Source organism: Athene noctua, chromosome 6 (assembly GCF_965140245.1).
Source record: "Athene noctua chromosome 6, bAthNoc1.hap1.1, whole genome shotgun sequence".
In the NCBI taxonomy this organism is placed as follows: Eukaryota; Metazoa; Chordata; class Aves; order Strigiformes; family Strigidae; genus Athene; species Athene noctua.
The window spans coordinates 33153890-33174280 of record NC_134042.1 but is presented as its reverse complement, the minus strand read 5'-3'; the positions used below and the strand labels follow the sequence as shown (position 1 = coordinate 33174280).

Sequence of the window (20391 nt, the reverse complement as noted above, 5' to 3'; positions counted from 1 at the left end):
ATATTCTAAAATTCCTTTTACTTTATTTTCTTCCTCAGTACATTTTCAATACTGCTAATGCCTGAGCTATTGGCTGTCATCTCCACATAATCTGTTTCATAAAAGACAGGAAGAAAAACTATTCTCTGGTGGATTGCCCAGAGACACTACAAGTGATACCTTGTACGAAGCTTAACACCTGAACATGTAACACTTGGTATTGCTATGATTACAGTACAGAAACCTGCAGCTCTTGATGAACGATGCATAAAACAGTTGGAAAAAACCTCAACCACTCTAATTTTAGGTACAAAATAAAATGAAATAATTTTCAATTTCATTCTAAACATCTAGAGTTTGTAAGAATAGTGCAGATACTGGACAAGGCATGCCTGAGTAGTCTTAACCTTAAATACCTTAAAGTTAGTGAGATCAATAACGAAGAATTTGAAAGCAGATGTGCCCCATGGAATTATCCCTTTGCTAACCACACAAATTTCAGCCTGTGGGGCAGAGTTTATAATGTTTATAAAGTGATCTCAGACAGGTGAGAAAACATATGAAGAAAACAGGTCAGAAAAAAATATCAGTTACATGCACACATTGAGTATAGATATTAATCCTCAAAGATTTTTATTAAGAAAGGATAATCTTAAGCATCTGATACAAATGCCTATATGTAAATCCTGGACCTATTGCAGCTGAGACACTTCTGCTGTTGACCACTGTGAAACAACAATTTCAACTATGGCATCTAAAACCCTTATAATTCACCATCCAAAATCTGCCTTTTAAAACTGGAATTACCAGGATAAACCCTTTCAAGTAAATTCTGTTCTAATCCTGACAGTGTTTGAATTGGACATCTGGAAAAAATCTTTTAGCTACGTAGATATTGCGACATTGGAACAGGTTACTCAGGTTGCAGAATCTCCATCCCTGGAGGTTTTCAAGACTTGGCTGACTGACTTAGTGTTGGCAGATCCTATCTTGAGCAGCAAGCTCAAGGACGACTAAATGACCTCTGAAGGTCCCTTACAACCAACATTTCTGTGATTCCATGAAGGCAGGCATGTGACAGAAGTAGAGCTTCCAAAATATTATGAGAAATGACAATGCATACAGACAGAGCTGTTGAAGAGAAATCACTAGACAGGAAATCTATCAACCAGTGTGTCTCATCTGTATTGCATAGAAAGACACTTGTCTGAAATAGTAAACAGAACCAGCAAGCAAGCTATACAGCTTCTAGCCTTGTGTCTGGGGCAAGTGCTGAACTCCAGCAAGATCAGATGTTGAGACATTTCTCTTGTAGGAAAAAAATGGGGATTCTTCTACTGCAAGAAAAATAAGTTTGTACCAGTTTATGCAGAAAAATTAAGATGAAAATGTAATTTGGAATATTTTTCAGCATTGTAAATTAACACACTATGTTGAAGAATATTCTAATAAAAAGATATTGTTTACGTAAGCTTGCTTTATTACTTTGCTTTCTATATTTCACTTGGCACTCTCATTTTTATTAGAGAACATGAAGCACGTCACAAAATAAAAACTGGGTCAGAGACATAATACTGTCTTGAGAAGCTACTTCCAGGGAAATAAAGACAACATTATTAATTGCTTTGTTAAACAGATTTTTAAAAATAGCAAATTCATTGTCATTTTATAATTGCACAATTCCTCTCAGTGCAGAACATTAAACAAACAAACTGTATTTTAGAACTTAGCTAAATCTAAGACAAAAAGCTCTAACCACACTCGATACTCAGCTCTGGGAGATTGAGATGGAAGTCCAGCATTTCTTCCAAATGAATCCTGTGCTACTGACAAGGGTCCCCATCTTTGAGCTATGATGCTCAGCTTCACTTTCCGAGCTAGCTCCATTTTGGGAATATAATAAATTTCAGCTAAGTAACAATTAGCGCTCCCAAGTCTTAGGCTTCTCCCCCCCCCCCCTAGCTTTAAGGTTTTTTCCTTTCTGAACAGGAAGCATCTTCTAGGGATGTGTTGGTTGTATGCATGTTCTAGTAAGACAAAACACACAGCAGCTTTTTCCAGCCCAGTTTGAAAACAGGTGAAGGAGCAATTTAGCAAGGATTTAGTGTACCAATTTTATTAAACAGATGGGTAAAACAAAAGGAGCAACAAAGGTGAAGTGTTTCCATCACACCCTGTATAGGAGATTAATGTTCTGTCTGTGACCAGGACAGACGTACATAGTCAGACACCAGTCTGAGTAAGATGAATTGAAAGAGAAACATATTGTACAAAGCCTTGCTACCTGAAATGAAAATTTCCTTGAAACAGAGCACACCTGCTACTGTCATGACAATTATCTGTTAAGGTTAAGGCAGTCACTGTCTCCCAAAATGAACTCATTCTTCAGGGAAACTCATTTTGCTGTGAAACACACAAGCTATCAGCTCAGAAGCATTTTATCTGTACAGACAGTAGAATCTAAAATAAATAGGCATTTGTTGGTGTTGAGAAATACCCAAGACCTGAAAAGGTATGGAAGAATAAATGTTAATTAGGGATCTCAAGAAAGATTCTAGCAGAAGCAGAAAATTACATGAGAGTTTTATTACACAAAAAAGTAAGTGTAAATTTTCTTCTTACATCAACCCTGTATTTTCATGCTTGTTTCAAAGCAAATCTTGGTAGAGCTGGAGCATGCAAAGGAAGAGGTTTTTCAGATGACTCTGCAGAACAGGTGATCTGAAATTCCTACTGCAACCTGCAGAATCTAGATACCCCTGCAATACTGTTGCTGACTGTGCTGCACCTTTTGAAAGCAGGAAAAGGCAAGCCCACATATACCATCTTTGATCCTGGTGCAGCTTTGTCCTGGTTCAGCTAGGATAGGGTTAAGTTTTCTCTCAAGCAGAGGGAAGGGATCTCCAGCTGGGTTATTCATACCATGCTGATGTCAGGTCCAGCGCGGCAGCGCGGGAACCTTTTCCTTTGTGGCTTTGGTCGCAGAAAGCACGCGTGGTGGGCTAGCTGTATCCTTGTGGTATTTCTGTGTATATCTCTTGTTATTACTGTTTGGTGTTGTTACTATTGTTGTTTTTCAGATTACACTGTTCTATTAAATTTCTTCTTATTTTAACCTGGGGTTTGTGCCCTACTTGTGTCCGAGGGTGGAGGACACAACATGGTCTCCGGTCCCGGCAGGGCTTAAAACTATCACAGCCTTGTTGCTTAATTCAGTCTCAACTCATAATGAAGAAGTACTGAAAAAAATTTTAATAAAATTGAGTCTTTCTGCCAAAAGGATGACTGATTTCCTACATCAGCTCTAGTTACTCTGATCATTTTACAAGGCAGTATCACTGGTTTGACTGGATTTGAGACTAACCACAAAAATTCTCAGAAGATTTATCTTTCCATCCTAAAAGAATACTTTAATTTTTTCCAGTACCTCAGAAGTTGTAACTAAATATTGAATTGGAGAAAAAAAGAATATTCTCTAATTGCATTAGTGAAAAAGACTGATAGGTAAGAGATATACCTCTTATTTTGACAAACAGCTGCTCTTTATCCCCTTTGACTAATGCACTTCATTTAGTATTCCATAAATCAAGGATTTGAAAGTATTTCTCTTCAGCTAACAGTATGAAGTAAGGCTACAGTACTGATATCTTTAAACAGTGTTAAGACATGAGACAACTCCCAGAAAAAGTAACTGCAGTTTAATCCAGGCTGTGGGGCTGTGCACTTGTAACTCCCGTTTTCTGTTAAATGGAATGAGAAGCTTCAGTTCCGGTCTCCAGGTGCCCACATTCTAAAAATTCTTCTTGACCTTGCACCAGTTAGCTCTCTTCTTGAAAGTTCAAGCTCACATCACATCAGAAGTGAGAAGAAAACACTGAAATTCTCCTTATGTGCTACATCGACTGTGTGAATTAAAAGAATCCTAAGCAAAATTGTGATCCTAAGCACAATTCATAACAGCCCAGGTCCATCTCACTAGCATTCCATTCACCGCAGATTCCTACCAATAGCTGAGGCAGAATGCGAAAAGCTGAAGAAACAAGCAGATAAATTAATGCTTTATTAAGGGTTATATTCTACTGTTAGCCTTCTATTCCTCTGGCTCATGTTTTAAGTTCATTTTACAGAAGCTTTTGCAAAATTAACATCATAGATACTTACATTTGATGCTTGTCAACCTACTTTTGGGCACTGAACAGTCTACAGCTGCTGAAAATAAGAAAGAAGTAAGTGTGAGTGATTCAATATTTACTTAGTATTTGTGGTGGCTAGAAAAAAGTAGCAATAGAACAACACATAACAAAGACTAATTTAAATAGAACACAGCAATTTTTCTCCATTTTAAAATACGCTAGTTACTGTGTATTTATTAGATTGATATTAATACAGATAATTTTCAAGATAAAGATAATTAAGTAAAATATGCATTTGAAGAAAGAATCATCATTTAAATGAAGATTCCTTACAAAAGGTTTCTACACACTGTGCTGAGGGCATTTAACTGCACACTTGAGGATACTGAGTATGTTATAGCAGAGAGATGACAATATATTTGTGAGCATGGACTGGCAGAATCTGAAGCCCCAATGTACTTCTCTTTAAAGCAGACATTAAGAAAAGGAGAAATGATGAAAAGAATCAGCAGAACCACCTCGAAAAAACCTATTTCTGAAGATACTTAGAAAAAGAGTGTACAGTGTTTTGGGAGGCGTTCAAAAAACATTTCTCTTGTAACTAACATCCTGCAAACTTTTATGCATTTAATTTAAATATTCAGGACATCCTGCCAATCCTCGGCATTAATATCTCTAGGACTGAGAGCCCCAAGACAAGTATGTGCCATGAAAAATGAAAATAGGCTATGAACTGTAAACATTAACAACTAGCAGACAACAACTTTTCTTGGCTCTGTATACGGTATTAACTTTTTAAACGCAGTACTTTATACTCCTTATATGACCTTAAAAAAATAACTTTGGCTGTAATACAGTTTCTTTTCAGTTAAAGGACCGACAACAGGGTACTGTCAGTTCACAGTGGAGTAAACACACATTTCTAAATCTGAAAAAATTTTGATCAGGATCTCACCATAATTAAGAAACATGCAAACATGTACAAGTTCAACAGGTTTTTAAGTTCCAGATTTCATAATATTTGTCTTTTGATAGACATAAGTACTTTAGATATTATATAAGTACCTTCTAACATTAAACTGTGTAACAATCCTATACCTATTTAGTGCTCAATTGTACTGATTAGTAACAAAATTTTCTCATTTGCAAACACATGGTACAATTTTCAAGGTCCTTAGAACTACCTAGTGCCATCGACTGAACTATAAACAAAAGACATTGAACATTTTAAAATTTGAAAAAAAAAAAAAAAAAAGAAAAAAAGACAGACACAGTGGTCTGAGTTTAACTGAAAATGTTCTGCATTCATTCCTAAAACAAATTCTGTATGATTGCTGTTGTGACTTTCTCCATAATTTTCAGTTCAGCATATTATTTCATAATTCATTATTTCATCAAAAGCAGAATGAAGAGAATACAGCACAAAGTACCCTAAAATTAAAGTAGTATCTTTGTAAGCACTTAAGGAAAATGTTTTTATACAGAACTTCCCATTCCAATAATACAGAAGTATTATTAAGTAGCAGTCATATCTCCTGGCTGACAAGTCTAAGTATGAAACAGGAAGAAAACTCCAATTGCTACAATCCAATTTATACCCTCTTGACATATCAGTCTATTTGGAAAGAATGGGCTAAATCTTGGGATAAAAAGTTCATTCATATATGCACATTTTTACCTTTGGCTGAAAGGATTTTGTTATAATGAAACACCATGTGATCTCTGATCAGGTACTGGCTAGTTAGACTTCGGGAGGAGTCAATGCAGAAAGCTGTAAGATTAAAATATATTTAAACATTATAAAGGCAGGCCCTAAAATGCTAAAATTTTAACGGCAATTCAAAGCCACAAACTAAAGTACCATGTGCTTAACTTCTTTGCTTAATGAACTAATTTTCTTTGCTTAATGAACTAATTTTCTTTAGCAGCTATCACATGAAATCAACGTCTCCTTTGTTTTGTTCCCACTGAGCCATTAACTCAATAAATAGCTACAGAAGTGGCTGCAGTTGGACTATGAAAACATCAACATGGAAATTTCCTCTTTCTCCATTCTATGCTCTTTTGAAAAAAGCATCTGAGATGGCAGCATGGCACAGAAACATATACTAGCTCATGTAAAGTACTGACTGTAAAGGAATACGTTTAACCTCAAGGGTTCTTTAAAGCAGCTCATATAGATATGACATCTATATATATTTGGATATTTTGCTAACTGTTTCCAGCTAGCAGTACAGTCAAGGCAAAACTCACTCCTTAAAAGTATTTTCAGTAATGCATACTAAATATAAGTACTATTAAACTTCACCAACTGAGCTCAATGCAAAGGTTTTAATTATAAAAACATTTTAGTCATAAAATCAATCAATTCACATAAAAGGAACCACATCAACCTTCTGTTGAAAGCACATGTGTTACTTACCATTACTCTTAGTACTCAAGTGTCCTTTAAATGGACTTGCTGGACCACATCTGGGAATGCCAACGGCTGCGTACTCACTCACTTACAAAACAAAACAAATGTTAGAAAAAAGAAAATGTGGATTTTGACAGATAAGATAAAGCAGAGAATCTTTTCCTAAAGAACTAACAAATGATTGTAGTGGACCTTTTACATAGAGGAAAAAAATTATATTTAAACATTACATTATTACTGAAGTACAACAGTGTAGTCAAGTAACTTAGTCTAAACATTAAGATGCTAGTACTTTCACTGGTTCAGGGAGCTAAACAGCAAAAGAAACCATTAGATCACTTCAGTCTGAACTTTACATTGGTCATTAAACTGCACAGTTTTGTACCTATGCTAACATCCCATTTGTTTTTATTGACTGAATTTTATCATTATGTCAAATGACTAACACGAAAAATACTCTGTATGTAGACAATAATTGTGGTTAGTATTACACTAAAATGTAAGTTTAACAGATTGAAGGAATCATGCTTCTGTGAAAATCATCTTATCTATGAGAACACACCATTTCAAAAAATCTATTGTTAATGTAAGAGGAATTTGGTTTGCCAATTCAATCTTCTGGCAGTTCGATAGACTGGGAACTCTATAGACAAGCACAGATGCTGGCAAAACTTAAATAACCAGTTCTGAAAAATGAAGGAATGTGAATTAAAAGCTTTACATCTCCTGCTTGAAAATAAATGCTGTACTGTCAGGCTCACAACCACTGTCTGTTATGCAGCCTACAATTTAAAAATCTGCACCTGAACTAATTAAGAATCTGCACCATTTTTTGAGCAAATTTTAACAGGACATATCCCATTACTACAAGTACTAGTGTATACAAAGCATGACCAAGGTTTCCAAGATCCTGCTTAAAATGTAAAGCAAAACAAACAAGATTTCTTTAACAGAGTAAAATATACCATGCTTACTTAAATTATAAAACCATACAGCCAATTTCTACAGATTTATTATTACTATCAAGGTCCATATGGTCTTCTCATTTCCATCCTACTTCTCATCTGTCAGTTCAAGTGTCTACAATTGCCACATAAGCGTTTCCTAGCAATTAGAGGCACTACAGCTCTGGGGCAGCAACTCTACTGCTCTACACTTACTGGTCACCTCCAGCTCTCCAGCCTTCATTGGATGAAGCAGCTAGCTGGAGCTACCCAAGATGAGTGGGAATCTCTTCTCAGTGGCCTTCTGCTGAGTCAACAAAGGCAGATGTAATTACAAACTGACTGCGGGGGGTGCAAGAAGCCAAGTCACACAAGTTAAAAGCCCCTTAATTACGCCTCTCATGACTTCTTAACTCCTGCATGCCCAGCACCTGACTTTCCAGGCTTTTTTTTTCCCTTCAATTTCCCACTGTCAGATGATGACTGTTAGAGTGCTACCGCAATTACATACGTAACTACTACATTCTGTAGCTCTACTTTAAGTGCAACAGCATGTTGCAAAAGATGCTTAACGCACTATTAATTAGTAGAAACTGCAGCAAAATAAATTATTCTTTTAATAATTTTTTAATTTAAGTTCCCCAGAGGCCTTATAAAAAGACCTTATAAATTTCAAGTGACTAGGATTAGTTGGGGAAGCAACAAATGTGCCTTAAGAAAATAAATAACATTAAAATCATTAGCATAATGGTAATTTGCAGAGTACTTTATAGGGACCCTGTTGTGAAATTACTCTACAACTGGATCAATAAACTCAATCCCACTCTTATGAAGCCCAACAAATATGAAGGCAATTTTGAATTAGTATGAGGATTTCACACCTCAAAAAGCTAGCCTTTATATAGGATATGCTTCTGCAGCTTTACACTATTAAGAGGTGGTGTCTGCAATAATAGTGCTCCCACTACTCTTTTCTGGGAAGTTGCCAGACCAGCAGTATGAAAGGGACAAGAAAAAAAAAAAAAAAAAGAACATGCTACTGTAGATTTTTTGAATCCTGTCCTGCAATTGTTTTATCTTTATACTGTTTTCCTTGAAGTCAAAGGACAGCATTTCTGCTCATCTGTATCAATTTCAAATGGTTCATTTTAAATTCCTCTCATGATACAATTCTTCCTAATCTCTATTTGTAATTTAAACATACATAGGGACAAACAATGCTAAATTATTTTTAAGAATTTTAAAATTCCAAACATACAGCAAGAATTTATTTAATTTAGAATGACTGCCTTCGCAATGGTTTGAAACCTTTGTCAACAATGGCCTTCTTTCTTGTTTAAGTATTATATTTCTCTACCATGCACTATACATAGGAATAGTATTCAGTGTCTAGCTGGATACCCACCCTGAAACTCATGACTTCCTAAAGTTACAACGCTCATGTGTTTAAAGATTACAAGTCTTTAGGAGGACTTGAATGTTAGATTATAAGATTTTAGTAGATAAAAGTTTTTCCTAATGATAACAAAAATAGTATACGCCAGAAATCTAGACTTTAGCAGAAACTTGAGAATCAGGTTTCATTCACAGTTGTTCAAAATAATCTAAATATTCCAGTAGTTTCTGTATTTCAGAGCTAAACTGTAATTCCAGAAGCAGACACAAACTGCTAGATAAATGCTTACAAGACCACCTCTAACTCATTTTTATGTGACAGAATCATAGGTAAGCATGGGCATCTCAAAAATGCAGAGGCACTGTTATAACTACAGCTGATTCTCTTCAGGTATGTTAAATGCCTTGGCCCTGAGTTAAAGATGATCAAAGACCTGTTGTTTTTACTGTCTTAAACTGGAGATACGCCTCTTCAACACTACAGGAAAACAAGGCAGTTTTGAAATGTTCACTTGCTTTGCATCACCAGCAGGTGGCAGACGGATAAACTCTAAGGAGAGCACCACCGCGTCCTTTACAATTAATCTGTATTAGGCTGGAGGAGGGGGGAGGGGGGGGGAAGGGGAAGAAGAAGAGAAAAAAAAATTAGTCAGGCCTCCCCCCCTCTATATCCTGCATCATTATTTCATAGGTGAGAAAAATTATCTATAAAGGGCCAGGAGGGAGAAATATTTTACAGTTTCCTCTGCCTATTTTGATTATAGACACATGGACAGTGCAGAAATCGCCCCCAATCCATGTAGAAACCTCCAATCTGCAGAAGTCCCACCAGAAATTCACCACTTGGCAAGAGCTCACGGTCTCTGTACAGGCACCTGCGCTGCCTTCCCAGACCTCGGTTCCTCCTGAGTGCTGTAACTATGCCGCCAAGGAAAGGTTTCACGTCCTCAATCCAACCAAATGGATTTCCAATCCAGTGCCTGCTAATTGCGGGATAACGACAATCTTAGTCCTTTCACAGGCATCTCTAAACCTCTCCAGGAAATAGTTAGGCCATTACAATATTGAACCACTTTCTGGGAAGTGGAGGACCTTGAATAAAAGTGTTTGACTCCTCAGGTTTTAGGATACCCTTGAAATGTCATGGTTGCAGCCCCACTACCACCTGGACCTGCTGAAAGATTTCATGCCATTAACAAAGGACATTTGCTTGCTGTTCAGAACATTTCCTTGTCAGTCAAAAGTTTATGCTGAACAACTTTTTTTTTTTAATAACTTGTTGGATTCTGGGGGGGTCTTATCCTGGCAAACTGTAAATTTTATTACAGCTTCAATTAAAAAAATAGAATACACTTCCATAAACAGCAGAACTTGTGATGAAAGCTTCCTATGGTCCTCCTATGGTTCTTGCTCCTACACTGACTCCCATGCCAAAAAAAGGGACTGAGGTATTTTCTAACTTGTTCATCAGCGAGAGCATTTGAGGGTCTCTCTCTGTGAACCACCTGTTTTTGCAAAACATGTAGAAAATGTATCACATAAAAAGGGTCAGAGACACTAATTTAGCTGAAACAATGCTTAGGACTACTGAAAACAGAAGCAGCAAAGAATAATAACAAGTAAACATTTGTTTTCTTAGGATCCCAGGCTATTTCACATAGCTGCTCCATCAGACACATTGTTTCTACAACAAATTCAACTTATAATACTCTTCCTATATTTTCAGTCTGAAACTCAAAATCTTTTTATAGTGTCAAATACTTACAATGAAGGCATATGTTGCTAATGTCAGAGGAGAAACTAGAGGATTTGCTGTGTGGAGGATATCTGATGTATTTTATTGTGTCTATGAGACAACTGAAGTGAGGTAAAAGTGTTAATGTTCAGATGTTTCATGAGTATAATTTCAGGTTGTCTACTGACTTGAACAGGTATTTCTTTATATCCAGTATGTGTTTTCAAGTTATTTCTACAGTAGCAGAAACTAAACTTAAACGGAAGGCTATGTGAAGAGAATTTTAAAGGAGAAAGGGATTTATTTCCAGCAAATTACATAGTAACCAAATATAAACCTGACAAAAGGAAAATAACAGCAAAGCATAATAATTAGAACACCTGGATAGCCACGGGTGTGACAGAAGCTGTATTGGTTTCGGACTGTGAGCAGAGTGAAAGTAGCATGCATTTTGGCTACTCTGCCTCTTTTTTTCAAAACCCATGCATGAGAGTGAGATTTTTTTCAGTGAAAAATTTTCTACTGATTTTGATGGTTCTTAAATAATAAATTATTTGGGAATAGGAGCACTTGTCTGAACTGGACTTAGCAGAACTGATCCCAGTATTTGCAGTACTATGGCAGCTTTTGCAATAATTAAGTCTCCTGACCAAAATGCACACTTTCTACTTAGAATAAAAAACTATCAGTCACAAATTCAAGGTCTCTCTAAACATATTTCCAGAACTGGAAACACTTCAAGATGATTTAATTTCATTTAAGAAATAATTTTCTGAGATTTAAACCTCAGAAACTGAGATGTATAATGGACTCCTATCTTTGATATACTATACATGTAACCGTGTGATCTAAACATGCAGATATAAGCAGACTGTACAAACCGAATACAAAATCAAGATTCTCACACTGTGTGTTCTCCTGAAGTACAGAGAACAAACAAGTGTTTCTAAAAATTAATTAAATCTTTTAGTTCCTTATTAATGCCTCCACGTGCTTGTTGTAGCCTTTCCCTGCAAGTGTGTGACACTACACAAAAAAGAAGAGAAAAAAATTTAAAAACCGTTTCTCTCTAATTCTTTCCATCTGGTATTCGAGGTAAATAATAATTATATTATTCCAAAGAGATTTTTAAGATATTTTGTTTAAATTATTTTCCATTTTCACTTAAAACACATGCTATCCTTATTTCTAATTTTATAGTCTTAAAAATGATGGGAAATGGTGGTTTCTATTCGTTACTTTGTTTCTTAGTTATTAGTGGATACACAGAATTTATGGAAATTATTTTTCTGCAAAGCCATTTCATATTTGGAATGTGACCATGTACTGGAAAGAAGTCCAGTCTTTCATTACAGTGTTCTCATAGGAAGGATTTTAAAACAAATATTAGACCTGCTATTTTTACAATAAATCGGCACTTCAGACATTGCAAATCAAAAATACTGAAAAAAATCATTCAGGTTACCCTTAGCCACCAAGACTTGTTACTTAAAAGATAATCCATAAAAAAATAATGAGACTTTAGGTGGGATGTTGGATATAGGAATCTAAATCCAGCACCACAAGCCACAAAACCTCCTAGAGGTTTTGTAGAGATCTATGAAGACTGCCTCAGAGCAGCTCCTAGACCTTAGCTTGGGTATAAACAATCCTCAGCCCCAGGCGGATGTAGACCTCAGGTTTCTCCAGCTGTCCCAGAGGAATGTGCTCATCGGTCAGCCAAGACACCAGCCCTTTTGTGCACTGTTTTGTTGGCGCCTCCAGGACTCTTGCATTCTCACTTGCACAGTGGCCACCTCTCAGCTGAAAATGTAGAAAGCACCTCTGCATATAATGGACTAGAATTGCAACATCTGCATGAGATGCAAGCATTTGATCTCTCTGAGGCTGATAAGGATACTCAATCCAAGTTAACAAATGCTTTGCAAACACTCTATCCACTGTGCTAATTTATGAAGGTTTGGTGCTGGTGCCTCCTTCACCTTCCACTGCCAGTTTCTTTTCTTCTTCTCTTCTTCCCTAATGCCTCAATGCTCTAAACTAAAAATAGTTAGTGAGAAACCTTTGTCCAAGTGGGTAATTCAGGCAACTACACGCAGAATGGGATTTGTACTGTGAATTTAATAGAAGTCAAGAATGCCCTATCACTACCACTCTTGTTCTACTTGATTAGTTTGGTGATTTTTTCAGTGGGCTTTCTGCTATGAATTCATTCTTTTAATTTTACACACTAATAGTACACTACAGGACTAACGCTGCACACACACTGAGGAGAAAACAGAAGTGGTTTAAATAATCTCTGTGCAAACCTAAATGATTTAGGAGTAGTGATGAAAACTCCTTCATGCATCTAATCTAACACTTCTGAAAAGGTCATGTTTAAATGAATGAAATTAGGACCTTTAATATAGGTTCCTCCCTTTCTGATAGTATAAGAATTTTTAAATCTAAGTATCCATTAACTATTCATGCTACAGAAATAACCGTGCATATGAATACAACACAGAAATATAGTCAACACTGCTATCCCAAAGTAAATTAAGAAATTAACCTGTTTATGAAAATCCACACTGGATTTAAATTTATCTAAATAAGAAGTAATCACTATCATTATTTTATATTTGCATGATGATATATTTTCATTATTAAAAAAATAATAGGATGCTGTATTAGTTGTACTAATAATAAGGTTTGCTTTCCTACTGATGTGGCTTACATCTTCCTACCATACTCCTTTCAATTTCCTCAATTTGCTGCCTCTTCCTTACCTGCAGTCCTCCCCCCTCACCCTAACATCCCCTTTTTCCTCAGCTATAGCTGATGAGGTGTTACAGGAGTTATAACTGGTCATACAGTTTAAACTACTCTGGTTGCTTATCCTTGGCTGACTAGTTGCTCATCCTCTAGTTGCATATGTGGGAATGGACAAAGAACAGAATAAATTTCTCTAAAAAATGTATGTTCATTTGTTGAGTTTTCATCTGTTCAGCCACTGACATTTGTACCTGTAAGACTCCTACTTCTTACTCACAGCTGGGTGAATATATATTGGAGGCTAATAGATGCAGAACCGGAAAGAGGGAAAAGCAGCCAGAGAGCAGTGACCCACCCACAGACTCCTTCTTTAGGAGACGAGGTTAAAACATGGAAAGTCTCCTCTGCTTTTCTGAAGCATCTTTGCACCCACAAGACTACTTCAAACATGACTTTAGATATAGCTGGTTACTGAATGCACTGATAGTGTTCTATTTTATTTGAAATTTACAGTGGGGCAAAAGTGAGAATTTCATAATCACACTTGGGTTTTTTCTCTGTTCATGCAAGCGAAAACAGAAGCCTTCTGGACCCATTTCTGGTTTCAGTGATAACAAAACTCTCCTCAATTCTGAGTAAAAAGCCTTAGATGTGAAGTCTGCTTTAACAGAATCACATTTAAGATTAACAAATGGCAGAACCCACCAGAGCACAAAATATATCAGTTATTTTCTAAATTTTCTGAAGCAAAACTTTATTCATAAAGTCCCAAGAAGCTACAATATCCCAATTTTGAAATAAAGTCCTAAATGTTCCACTTGAATTTTGCATGGGATCATTTGTCTCAGAGGCAAAAATATGATGAAAGTGATACAACGTATCACTCCCTGACATTATGCACCATACATAATCTTCTAAACCATTAATTAGATAGGTGCTATTTATACACTTACTATTCTGGATTACACAAAAGCTCTTCTTTACACCTACTCTTAAAGCCTAAGAGTTAGGTCTCTCAATCCTTTACAACTAATAACCTAACAGTGTTCTGCATAAATGCAAACTATTCAACCAAAACTGTATTTCAGTTTCAAGATTCAAAAACTCCTCTGATATTTAAGAAATCTAATTTCTATTTGTGTACAATAGCCTTAGAATATGCTAATGGAGTCCTATTTGATGAAGTAAGTCTTAAAAAACATTTGTGAAAATATTACTAGCTACAGGCTTCACATGATCAGTAAGGGAAGTTCTGGATGCAGGTTATTGCCATATTCATACTCCAAAAGCAGAAACAAACATCTGTGTCTGTCAGCTGCACATTTTTTGATACAAATCACAGGCAGAAGCAAATTGATTTAAATCAGTCCCATTATCATTTGCTTGGACAGCACCTCTATGAAGTTAGCAGCGGCATGAGCAGTTTCCAATTTTCTAGAAGGGTGTGAGAGGGATGGTGTTCCAGTAGCGCTCACAGGCTACTTTTAAGTGGTATGTGTACAACTATCTATTCATATCACAATTTAGAAACTTCTGGCTTAAGGGTTTACTAACCTGAGTTCACTGAATAGCTATGCCTGTGCATGATGGCAAAGAGTAATGCAGGAGCATACGCTACCACGTGCTGTAACAATTCTCCTGTGGGAATGGTGCTAGAACACTAGTTTACAAGCATGTCCTACACGAAAAATGTGCTGGCTTCTACCACTACAAGAAAATCAACATCAAACAGATATTTTGAAGGTGTTTCAGTATCTAGTGTCAAATTGACAAACAAATAAAATACATGGATATGTCTAAATGTATAGACACAGTATATTTATATTCTTCTGTATGTATTGAAAATCTTTTTTGATAGGTATAATCTGTGCCTACAAGGCAGCCTCCCCTGCCATTAGTACTATTAACTTCCACCCTCATATTTCTAACTGAAAATACATTAGCAAAACTCTAATGCAATGGTTGGCCTCATCCAGAATGGAGAGCAGAGAGACCCTGATCCGCTGTGCTTCAGGGAAAGTTGCAGGATCTAATCTGGAGGTAAATAGCTAGTAGTGTTAATGATTTGAATCCTGTTTACTTTAGCACATATTTGACTTGAAGCATGCAAGAAATCTTCAGTGAAATAGGACCAATCAGGTACTTAAGTCCTATTACAAATTTATTTAGTGGATGGCAATGGGATTAGTGGTATTAAGTGACTAAAATCACTTAGTAGACTATTTGACTAATGGTCAAATTAAAGCTAGTTTGAAGTGATTTGCTGAGACAAGGTTTTAATTTGGTAAAAAGTTAAGGATGGTGTTTCAGTTTTTTCAGTTAAAATGTACTATTATGTTTCAGATATACTCCGAAACACCCTTCCTTCCCTGAAGATACAAGTAGATTCTTTCTCAACTTCCCTAGTGGTCAAAGGCAACTTCAGCTTCTGAAAAATCAAATTGGTATTACCAAACTAATTCTTGAGTTTAAAAAGCTGTTTCTTCAAGTGGCAGATAAAGAAATACAGAGGAAAAAGAAAGAAGCTCACAAGTCACAGGTGTGTGTTAACACCCTTCCAGCTCCAGTCAGATTAGTGCAAGGATTTCCTGCAGTGCTGAAAAAATCGAAATAGGACGGTGTTCTCTGTAAATACGCATTTTCATTTTATTTTAGAATCTTTGAAGCCTGTGCAAACTGCCTAAACCTAACAACAGCCTCCATACAGCAATGATGGTGACTCCTCTGTTGTTGTAATGTACCAGTGACACAAATGTGTAAGCATTAACAAGCATATAATTTCATTGCTGTTCAGGTATGTGTCAGTCACTGCCTGTGGGAATTAAACAGCCAATGCAGAAGACTGGATTTAAACAATAAAGCTGGTTTATAAATACAGTATACAGTTTATTTGAGGTCATACTATACATCTGTGACTGTATTAACTGACTCCTGAAATTACTACAGTAAATAACTTAGAGTTTTATACCTGGAATTAGGTAAAGACATAAAGGACTAATTCTTCTGTATTTTTTTTGGGGGGGGGGGGGGGGAATCTCAGCCTTATTTGAACTTTGAAAAAGACCTACATGCAAATCCTATATAGGCCAATATATTAAAAAAAAAAAAAAAATCAAGTTTTTCTTTTTGCTTGGTATTCTCACTAGACAAAACCAGAGACCCTCATACAAAATAAGTAGAAAACTTTGGTTCCTTCTTTACAATGATGAGGCCAGGTCTGAACCAGAAACCGCATGGAGTACGCTGGGACATGAAATCGGGTAGTATTACACCTCTTCTGTATTAATGTTCTAGACAGGCAGTGAGTGGATAAAACTGTCTTCTAGGGAAACCACAAATATGATGCGTCTTTCATAAACTGTCTGCAAGCAATCCAATGGCTGTTCTGCCAATTTCTAGGTTAGCTCACTGTAAGGATTAGTATCTCTGCCTATGCTAATCCCCGCTGTCTATAAGGATTCTTCTTGGGTGTCTGTGAAACTAGACATTGGGCTGTCTGTTCACATACTACTGACACTGTGATAACCTATACAGACAAGCAACAGCTTTCCATGTAAAAAGACACACATTGATTCTTTCCTAATTTTGAACTTTTAATTTTTTTTTTTAACAAAAATCATACATGCAAATCTTGCTGCAACCTGAATGAAATTTAGTCTTGCATCCTATCTAGTCTCATTCTATGGTCAACTGACAATCAGCATGCTTTCTGATTGTCTATAAAAATATTTTGAGAACAAAAAATATGGATAGTCAGAAAAAGAAGAAATTTGTAATAAAATTGCCTTTACACTACATTAGAGAGCATAAAAACTGGATGCCCAAGCTACTAGGTTTTGTTCTGAATTTCATATTCCCATGTAGTATTAGAATTCATGTTCAAACACTACTTTGATATCAGACATCTTCTGGAGTGACATCCGTCACTATCTCCAAAGACTGGAAAGGACACCAAGATGCTACACGAAAGCATAACGTTCTCTCAGAGGATCTGACCTTATGCAGCTATGTATGATTTTGACATTACAGCGCAGCACTGAATAATTCCCACCATTGTTTTATATTACGCATGTCATCCAGGTCAGATCTAAAAATATTTTAGGTATTTTCCAAGAGCCAGAGTTGGCTCGTGCAAACATTTTTGCATGTTTATGCCTGTTTTTATCATGAGTGACAAATGCCCCTGCGATTATTCATAGGAACAGAGCACAAGAGCAGCCCACGGCTGGTTAAAGCTGGTTAAGGAATCAACTTTATAAGAGCCTCGAGGCTTCTCAGTCTTTTCATCTACACTTGCATTAAAATCCCACCGAACCAAATAAACTTGGATCTACATCCAAATGCCATGCAAGTGATGTTCTACACACAGGGTAAAACCTGCTGTAGTCGACGAACACCAGCTTTGGGGATAAAAAAAGCTGACTCCAAGCGGCACAGACCTTCAGGCCTCAAAACCAAAGCATCTGATACCGGCAGCTTGACTCAGTACAGCGGCACCAAACGCTGTGAAAAGCCACAAGCACACTTGCGATGACGGCTGTAAACTGGACCATTTAAGGCCTCGTTTCTAGGAGGATTATAACCTTTCCGGGGCTTTATGGTAACCTTCCGCAGCCCCGGCGGTGAAGCCTGGCTCACCGCGGGCAGGGGCCTGCCCTCGGCTGTTCTCAGGCCGCGGGGGGGGCCCAGCAGCGCTGCCTCCCAGCCGGGCGCGGGCCCAGCGCCCCACGCGTGACGAACAGGGGGAACCCCCGTGTGAGGGGAGCGAGCCCCGGGCCACCCCAGCGCCGGCTGCGACAGCCACGGCGCCGCCCCCGGGACCCCTCAGCAAGCTCCGTGCGCGGCCCCGCGCCCGACCCCCGCCCAGCGCCGCCGCCGTGCCCCCGCACACGCCGCGGGGAAGGGGGAGGCGCCGCCTGCCCCGGCCCCGGGCGGGACACGGGCCGCGCCCGGCAGCCCCGGGAGAGGCCGGGCGGCAGCGCGCCCCGCCCGCAGGCAGCCAGACAGAGGCAGGCAGGCAGGCAGGCAGGCAGGCAGGCAGGCAGGCCGCCCCCGCCCCGCCGCCTCCCGCGCCCCCCGCTCTGCCGCCGAGCCCCCCGCACCTTGGCTCCGCCTGCTGCCGCTTTCCATCCTCAGCCCCATGCTCCGGCGGGGCGGCGCAGGCCGGCGCTCGGCTCGGCGGCAGCGGCGGCCCTTCCCCCGCTGCGGGCGGGCGGGGCGGGGCGGGGCGCTGAGCCTGGCCCGCCGCGGCCTGGCTCGGCCGCCTCCGGCATTGCCATGGGCACGGGGCCGCGGCGGCGGGCGGGGGGGCCTGAGCCCCGCGGCCTCCGGGCCCCGCCGTGAGGGGCGCCCGCTCTCACAGCCCCGGCTTGGCGGAGGCGGCGCAGGGCGCCCCCTCAGCTCCCGGGCTCGGCCCCAGGGTCTCTTAAGGCGGTGCCTGGCAGCCAAGGGGACGTTTTGCCTCGTCAGTGAAAGGTGCCCTAATTATTTAAGCTTTTTTCTTCCAACTTGAAAAAAGTCGAAGAATAATGGATGCCAGGGAGTGATTTAAGGCAAATTGCTCATGTTTCAGAGGAGCAAATGACAAGCCGAGAGCCTAGAGCATTCCCAGCGTGTTCCGCTGAAGAAATTAATTTTCAGTATCTCGCAAAATAAGCAGCACCTTAGAAATGAACCACAAAACCCAACTTTTTAAAAGCAGCATTTAATCCTGACACTGATTAATGTATTCATATTGATGCGTTGGATTTTAACTTTTTTGAAGGAACAATAGGCTCATACTTACTTTCTGTCTGGCTTTTTGTCTGTTTTCCTTAACGTGGAATCTCTGAGAGCTTTTGCAAGAAAACCCTTTGTACATTTTGTGTGAAGCTTTTTCCCACTGATGGGCCAGGGATACTGCAGTCACCTCTATTGCTAGACACCTCAAAAAAGGCTGTGTGTCGTCCCAGCTGGAGGGGCATTCCCCTCCACCATCTGGAAATTATTATTAATTCTAGGCTAAATAGAGGGGTTTTTTATGTGATTTGCTACCCTTCCTTACATGCTAGCAAAAATAGTTCAAAATGATGGCAAAATTAAGGGAAACAATTTTTCTTCTTTATTTCTGCCTCATTCGTGCTGGATGAACCCAGTACTTTGTGCAGACTCTACCAAATGCTTCAGAAAACTTTTCAGTAGTCGACTACTGAACGTTAGCTGAAATGTCTTGCTAACCCCCAGCTGTTGGTGGTAGGCCTGTGATTTACCTTATAATTTTAGATGTTCCCATTAACCATATGAAGTTTGGATATGGCCTTTGTTCTTGTGCTTCACATTGTAGTGATCATTTTGGCAGCCTCATTGTTTTAATCGATAAACTGAATTGGTGTTAAATTCGTCTGGGAGAGGTTGGGACAGGGAATATATGCCTCGGACACCTATCAGTCCTCCATCATGTGGTGGTCCTCTGTCTTTCTGACTGCTTTTTTTATAAAGTGCCTACTCCCATGGCATTTCAACTACGGTCAACTGTGATGACACAAAGACTTTTGGTCAGAACAAATTAATTTGATAGCATTCTGTCATTTTCTCTCATGTCTCTTGGATGTGAGGGCAATGTATTAGTTACCACAGCTTTTGTGTTTCAAGATTTCTGGTTTAGACTTTGCTATAATCTAAATAGTTAAATCTGTAGATTGTAGAAGTAGATATAGTCTTAAAACAGTTTCTGTTTCAGATACCTGAAGATACTAGAGATAAGTGCATGAGATTCTCACCTATTTGTGATATCCTAACCACTTGCAGTAATACTCTGTATTGACTGCAAAGATCACTGCTCACAGTAATATTTTTATACTCTTTAAATACATTTTTTTGTTTCATTATCTGAATTTCAGGTTCACGAATTCTCAATGTGTAGTACCCAACATGCAGTAAGTAGGCCGTTCTGTCTGACCCAGGTGATGGATTTTGCATAGTGTTCTCCCTATTATTTCTCTACTTTTTTCCACCATGTAGATAATCAAAACACCCAAATGTAAGTGAGTGTTTTTA

General features: G+C 38.6%; 1 protein-coding gene across 1 annotated transcript in view; it reads right to left on the bottom strand.

Annotated features, from left to right (window-relative positions):
- SPATA7 (spermatogenesis associated 7) overlaps nt 1-18561 on the bottom strand; it is a 47818-nt gene extending 29257 nt beyond the window's left edge. The window contains exons 1-4 of the mRNA XM_074910072.1: nt 18459-18561; nt 6535-6615; nt 5791-5883; nt 4141-4188 (exon numbers count right to left, since the gene is read on the bottom strand). Of these exons, the coding sequence (XP_074766173.1) occupies nt 4141-4188; nt 5791-5883; nt 6535-6615; nt 18459-18498 (262 nt within the window). The 5' untranslated portion in view covers nt 18499-18561. The remainder of the gene's footprint in view (nt 1-4140; nt 4189-5790; nt 5884-6534; nt 6616-18458) is intronic.
- Between the last annotated feature and the right edge of the window lie 1830 nt (nt 18562-20391).